At 42.2% G+C, this 6,834-nt stretch overlaps 1 protein-coding gene and 1 non-coding gene across 2 annotated transcripts; both read left to right on the plus strand.

Moving 5' to 3' along the window:
* The first annotated feature begins 3,185 nt into the window (after positions 1–3,185).
* Positions 3,186–4,355, plus strand: LOC123455745 (protein kish-A-like). The gene has a single exon (XM_045137178.1). The coding sequence runs from the start codon at positions 3,211–3,213 to the stop codon at positions 3,427–3,429; it is 219 nt and encodes a 72-aa protein (XP_044993113.1). The 5' UTR covers positions 3,186–3,210; the 3' UTR covers positions 3,430–4,355.
* An 885-nt stretch (positions 4,356–5,240) lies between these two features.
* LOC123458300 lies at positions 5,241–5,347 on the plus strand. Its single transcript, XR_006635587.1, has one exon. It is a non-coding gene; the product is annotated as a U6 spliceosomal RNA (small nuclear RNA).
* Positions 5,348–6,834: the final 1,487 nt, after the last annotated feature.

The raw sequence follows: 6,834 nt of genomic DNA on the forward strand, positions 1-6,834 counted from the left end.
GTAGCCAAGAATGACCTTGAACTCCTGATTCCCCCTTGCTTCTACCTACTGAATGCTGGGGATTACAACTGGTATTTCTTTTTATGTGGTGCTGGAGATGCAGTCCAGGGCTGTGTGCATGCCAGGCAAGCACGTTACCAAGTGAGCTACGTTCCCAGACCAGATGGGTACTATTCTTTTAAGATGTCTTAAAATTAAGCTGGGCGTGGTGGCGCACGCCTTTAATCCCAGCACTCGAGAGGCAGAGGTAGGAGGATTGCCGAGAGTTCAAGGCCACCCTGAGACTACAGAGTTAATTCCAGGTCAGCCTGGACCAGAGTGAGACCCTACCTCGAAAAACCAAAAAAAAAAAAAAAAAGATGTCTTAAAATTTATTTATTAGAGACACAGAGAGAGAGAGTGAGAATGGGCGCTCCAGGGCCTCTAGCCACTGCAAATGAACTCTAGATGCATGCGCCACCATGTGCTTCTGGCTTACGTAGAACCTAGAGAATGGAACCTGGGTCCTTATGCTTCGCAGGTATGTGCCTTAATCGCTACGCCATCTCTTCAGCCCAGATAGGTACTGTTCTTATCCAAGAAGCTGGTGCACAGAAAAGGTAAATAGAATGGCTAAGCACTTTTAGCAAGAAGCCAGGGGCTTGGATCTCAGAGCTGGGCTTCTCAACCTAGGAAGGCTTTTATGGGGGCCATACTGCCCCCTAGTGGACATTTTGACAGTTTGCAAAAGAACCTTGGGTTATCAGGTGGCAACACTCTTAGCCGCTGCAATGCAAAGGACAGATACCCAAAACAAAGAATTGTCCATGTCCTTTACAGTGTACAGATGGACCAAGCCATAACTCATATGCTTATCATATGCCATCATACTACTAAAAATGTCTGTGTAAGATTTTAAACACTTTAGAATATGTTTCATGAACAACTCAGGGAGAATGGAATATGGCATTGTCTCAAAATTATTGAATAATCCACCCCATGCCTTGGCTGCACAATGTGTTATAACTTTTCAACTGAAAATGGGTCCGATGCACTGATGTGCTGCTGGATAAGTGAAGATCCTGAAAGAACCTGACAGGACAGCTGAGCAAACCAAAAACCATTAAAGCAGACATCCTTGAAACCAGCTCCTCAATGAAAGTTTGAAGAACTTAGTTCACATTCTTGCTATTCTGGATATTTTTACTTATTTATTTATTTGAGAGAAAGAGGCAGATATCCCTCATTGTGTATATTTTTTAAGGTGTTTTGCAGCTTGTAATGTAAATGATTATATATGAAACTGGGGGAGTTGTTGGCTGTTTTTCTTTCTCTAACACTGTCCAGAAGGTCCACATGCAGTTGCTTTTCCCGGTCCCCCTGCTGCTCCCCATTGCACTTTGGAAATGTGCGGTCACCGCTAAGATCACAGGGTCGCTGGGCATGGTGGCACACACCTTTAATCTCAGCACTTGGGAGGCCAGGGTAGGAGAATCACCGTGAGTTTGAGGCCACTGACACTACAGAGTGAATTCCAGGTCAGCCTGGTCTAGAGTGAGGCCCTTCCTTGAAAATAAAGGGGGGGGGGCTGGAGAGATGGGTTAGCAGTTAAGATGCTTACCTGCAAGGCTAAAGGACCCAGGTTTGATTCCGCAGGACCCATGTAAGTCAAATGCACAAGGTGGCGCATGCGTCTGGAAGTTTGTTTACAGTGGCTGAAAGCTCTGGCATGCCCATTCTCTCCCTCTCTCTCTCTGCCTCTTTCTCTCTCTCAAATAAAATAAAATATTTTTTTAAAAAAAAAAAAAGGTCGTGGGTTGGATTTCACTCCACATGTGATGGCATTTAATGACAGATCTCTGTGTGCGATACTCCATCACAGTGCCGCTCAGTGTTGCACCCTGGGGAGCCGTTCTCACAGTGCCCTCCCGCAGCCCAGTTCCCTTACAGTTTGCCAGCCCCACACACTCCCTCGCCGTCTCTACTTTGTCTTCTTTAATTTGCTTTGCTTTGCCACCCTTACTTCCATCAAGATGGCTTCCCTCTTGCTTGTGTGTGTGTACACATGCGTGCACATGCATACACACACGTACCTCTGGTCTGTTATCTGACATAGGTTCCCCCCCCCAAATAGTTTCTTGTCTGTCTTATCATGAAAAATAAAACAAAAACAAAGCTCAAGCTCACTATCGTAACTACAACTCTGACATGTCATGAGAAGGGTGGTGCTCAGAATGGTCTCTGAGCTCTGAGACAAGATAACCAGCTTCACCCTTAGGTCCAGTGCCTGGGTGTTTCCTTATAACGGGTCTAGGGCCAGGTAGGTAACATGATCCATTATATCTGAGTGTTTAGTTTTTTTAAACTAGCTATTTTCATGGGACTTAAGAAGTTACAGGCAGTAATTAGCATTCTTAGTAAGAAATAGTGAGATACACCCACTAAGACATTGTGCTAATTGACGCCAGAATATATGTAAGTTATTTACATAAATGACTTTAAAAATGTTGATGGTTGGGAAGATCAATGAGACAAACTGACATCAAGTGTTGAGCATCAAAATTATTAGCAGCTCCACATGCCATTTTTATCAATGACATTGCATGTAACCTAATATTCAATAATTGTCAATTAACAGCATTTAAATGTAATAAAAGCACATTTACTTATTAGTCTTTTGATTGCATTGCTTTTCCTATGAATTTTAATAAGAGCTGCCTGTGCAAAGCATAAGGAGACTAGATAAGGAATAACAGATTAGTTCACTAAATAAAGATAAAAATAGTATTTGCCACCTTGTGCATCTGGCTTATGTGAGTCCTGGGGAATCTAAAACCTGGATCCTTTGGCTTTGCAGGCAAGCACCTCAACCACTAAGCCATCTTTCCAGCCCCTTAGTTCAATTTTCAATTGCTTTTTGTTGTGGTTTTGTACTTTGGCTTTTGACTTTTTTTTTTTTTTTTTGTATTTTGAAGTAGGATTTCACTGTAGTCCAGGCTGACCTGGAATTCACTGTGTAGTCTCAGGGTGGCTTCAAAGGTTTTTGGTGTTTTTGTTTTGTTTTTGAGGCAAGGTCTCTAGCCCAGGACAACCTGGAACTCACTCTGTAACCCAGACTGGCCTTGTGATCCTCCAACTTCAGCCTCTTTTTAAAAAATTCATTATTTAGGCGCACGGCCTTCCGCCGCGGGCCCGGAAGAGTGATGTGGCTGGGGCTCGGCCGGCGTCACTATGTCTGCCATTTTCAATTTCCAGAGTCTGCTGACCATCTTCTTGCTGCTTATATGTACCTGTGCTTACATCCGGTCCTTGGCACCCAGCATCTTGGACAGAAATAAGACTGGATTGTTGGGGATATTTTGGAAATGTGCCAGAATTGGTGAACGAAAAAGTCCATATGTCGCAGTGTGCTGTGTAGTGATGGCCTTCAGCATCCCTTTCATACAGTAGCCTGGAAAAAGTAACACTTGAATTTCCATCATATTTCACTATAAACAAGGACTTGCCTTCAGAAATACTGGGAAGAATGGTTAACCCTTTTATCTCTGCACATGGGATGAGATAACTTTCCAGATGCTGTTCTCTATTTTCATGTTATTGGACCAAAGATCTGTATAAATAGTTAAGATGCAACCATTTAATACAGAGTTTGAGCCTGTAACAATTACCTTCAGTGCTGTTACTCAGTACAACATTCTGCAAATGTGCTTCTGTTTTGAAGTAAGGCAGCTTACAGGCACATTGTAGCAACAGAATTGGGAAGTGACTCCATTCTTCCACTGGGACTTGGAAATGACACATCTCTACAGAATGGCTTGGAGAAAAATTATTTTCCTGTTGTGGATTGCATTTGTATTACTAATTTTGCTTTTCACCTGACCATACTTTTATCCTTAACCAGAATACCTCTACTCTTAGGAAATTCTGCAGTTTATTTCAGGTTTTTAAAATATTTAAAACAAACCAGGCATTGTGGCATATGCCTTTAATCCCAGTATTTAGGAGGCCAAGGTCATAGGATCAGCATGAATTTAAGGCCAGCTTAGATCTACAGAATGAGTTCCAGGTCATCTTGGGCTAGAGTGAGACCCTATCTCAAAAAACCCAAAAAAGGTTTAAAATAAGCCTATGTAGTTCTTAAGCACTAATATAAATGGGATAATTTACAAGTAGAGGTGAGAAAATGTTCAAATTTAACATAAGTGTGAGGCTTCCGGTCAGGTGTGAGCACATGATTCATGTGTGACCAGCTACCTGTCATTCTTTGAAAAAGACAATGTTGTTAAAAAGAAAAAGCAAAATTGAACAATTGTAGAATGATGATTCTAAATATTTTTTCCTTACAATGCCATGTCTTCTAAATAGAACATTTTTTGGAACTGCGCCAATGAAGTGTATTTTTTTAATACAGCACTTTAAGTCTAAAAAAAAAATTCATTATTTATTTGTTTATTAGATACGGATGGAGAGAGAGAGAGAGAGAGAGAATGGGTGCACCAGTGCAAACGAACTCCAAATGCATGTGCCACAATGTCCATCTGGCTAACGTGGGACCTGAAGAATTGAACCTGGGTTCTTAGGCTTCACAGGCAAGCACCTTAACCGCTAAGCCATCTCTAGCCCTTTATTTTGGTTTTGCAATCTCAGGGTGGCCTCAAACTCTTGGCAGTCTTTCTACCTCTGCCTCTCAAGTGCTGGGATTAAAGATGTGTGCCACCATGCCTGGCTTCAGCTGCTTTTTTCTAAAATAAATAAATATGTATATAATATATATTTAAGTTTTTTGAGGTAGGGTTTTACTGTAGCTCAGGATGACCTGGAATTTACTATGTAGTCTCAGGGTGGCCTTGAACTCACTACAATCCTCCTACCTTTGCCTCCTGAGCATTAGGATTAAAGGCATGTGCTACCACACCAGGCTCTAAAATATATAATTTCTTGAATATCTTTTTTTTCCAACATATTTTCTTAGGAAAACTAATTATACACAGGAATATCAAGGTTAAGTAGTTGAAGAAGTCAAGGATGACTTTTTTCTAGTATTTGTAAAATACCATAGCATTTAACAAGTCAGTATTCCCAAATATCCCAGGCATGGTGGCAAAAGCCTTTAATCCTAGCACTTGGGAGGCAGAGGTAGGAGGATCATCATGAGTTCAAGGCCACCCTGAGATTACATAATGAATTCCAGGTCAGCCTGAGCTAGAGTGAGATGCTACCTCGAAAAACCAAAACAAAAAACAAACAAACAAAAAAAAGATATGTTCACTTTGGCCGCATATACACTAAAACTGGAACATTAAAGACAAGATTAGCATGGTCCCTGAGCAGGGATGACACGTAAATTCATCAAACGTCCCATGTTTTAATTGCATTTGAAAAATAAATAAACACATAAAAACTTTTAAAAAATATATTGTGGGGGCTGGAGAGATGGCTTAGCGGTTAAGGCATTTGCCCGCAAAGCCAAAGGGCCCAGGTTCAATTCCCCAGGATCCATGTAAGCTAGATGCACAAGGGGGCGCATTCATCTGGAGTTTGTTTGCAGTGGCTGGAGGTCCTGGCACGCCCATTCTCTCTCTCCCTCTCTCTGTCTCTTTCTCTCTCTCTCTCCCTCAAATAAATAAAAATAAAGCTTTTTAAAAATGTATGTGTTTGTTTGTTTGCATTACTGGGGATCAAGCCTAGGGCCTCATGCTTACTAGGCAAGCATTTTACCACTTTGCTACACCCCCAGTCCTTTTTCACTTTTGTATGGACTTACAGTGTATTGTACATATGTGCTGTTCACTTATGGGTAGAGATGTGCATGTGTTTGTGTGTGTGTGTGTGTAGGCCAGAAGTTGATGTTGGATGTCTGCTTCCATGATTCTCTACTTTACTTACTGAGGCACGCTCTCTCACTTGAACCCAAGGCTTGCCCGCTGGGCTACTCTAGCTAGCTGCCTTGCCCAGTAGGATCCCAGGTGTCCACCTCCTGCGTGCTGGGATTATAGGTCAGTAGCCACACCCAGCCAGTATTCACAGAGGTGCTGGGGATCTGGACTCTGGTCTTCATGCTTGTGTGGCAAGTGCATTATCCAATGAGCCATCTCCCTGGTCGTCCTCCTACCCCTGCTGTTTTTCATTTTCACTTTGAGACAGGGTTTTATTAAGTTTTCCAGGCCGCCTCTGACCTCATTTTATAGTCCAGATAGGCCTTGAACATGTGATCCTCCTGCCTTGGCCTAGCTGGGATCACAGGCTTACATCACCCCATATAGCTCTTGCCATTAAGTTGTATTCTGATGCTCATGCCCTACTATTTTCATTCTTTTTGGAGATAGGCGTTCACTGCGCAGCCCAGGCAGTCCTTAAACTCAGGCTGGCCTCAAAATTCACTATGTAGCTGAGGCCGGCTTCATACTCAAGATGGTCTTGCCTCAACCTCCCAAGTGCTAGGATTACTGGCCGGTGCCACTATGCCTGAGTTAGTTTGTTTTCTTTTCTGAAAAAAAGTTTTTAAAGCATTTTAAAATTTATTTTTGTTTATTTGAGAGCGTGAGAGAGAAAGAGAGAGAGAATGGGCACACTAGCGCCTCTAGCCACTGCAAATGAACTCCAGATGCGTGAGCCACCATGTGCATCTGGCTAACGTGGGACCGGGAGAATCAAACCTGGGTCCTTAGACATCACAGGCAAGCTCCTTAACCGCTAAGCCATCTCTCCAGCCCAGTTTGTTTTCTTATGTACGTGTGTTTTTGGTTCTGTATAAAATGGTCCCAGTTTTCTACTTCTTTTCTTTTTTTTTTATTATTTTTTTGTTTATTTTTATTTACTTATTTGAGAGTGAGAGAGAGAGAGAGAGAGAGAGAG

The sequence above is a fragment of the Jaculus jaculus genome, chromosome 1, assembly GCF_020740685.1.
Source record: "Jaculus jaculus isolate mJacJac1 chromosome 1, mJacJac1.mat.Y.cur, whole genome shotgun sequence".
Lineage (NCBI taxonomy): Eukaryota > Metazoa > Chordata > Mammalia > Rodentia > Dipodidae > Jaculus > Jaculus jaculus.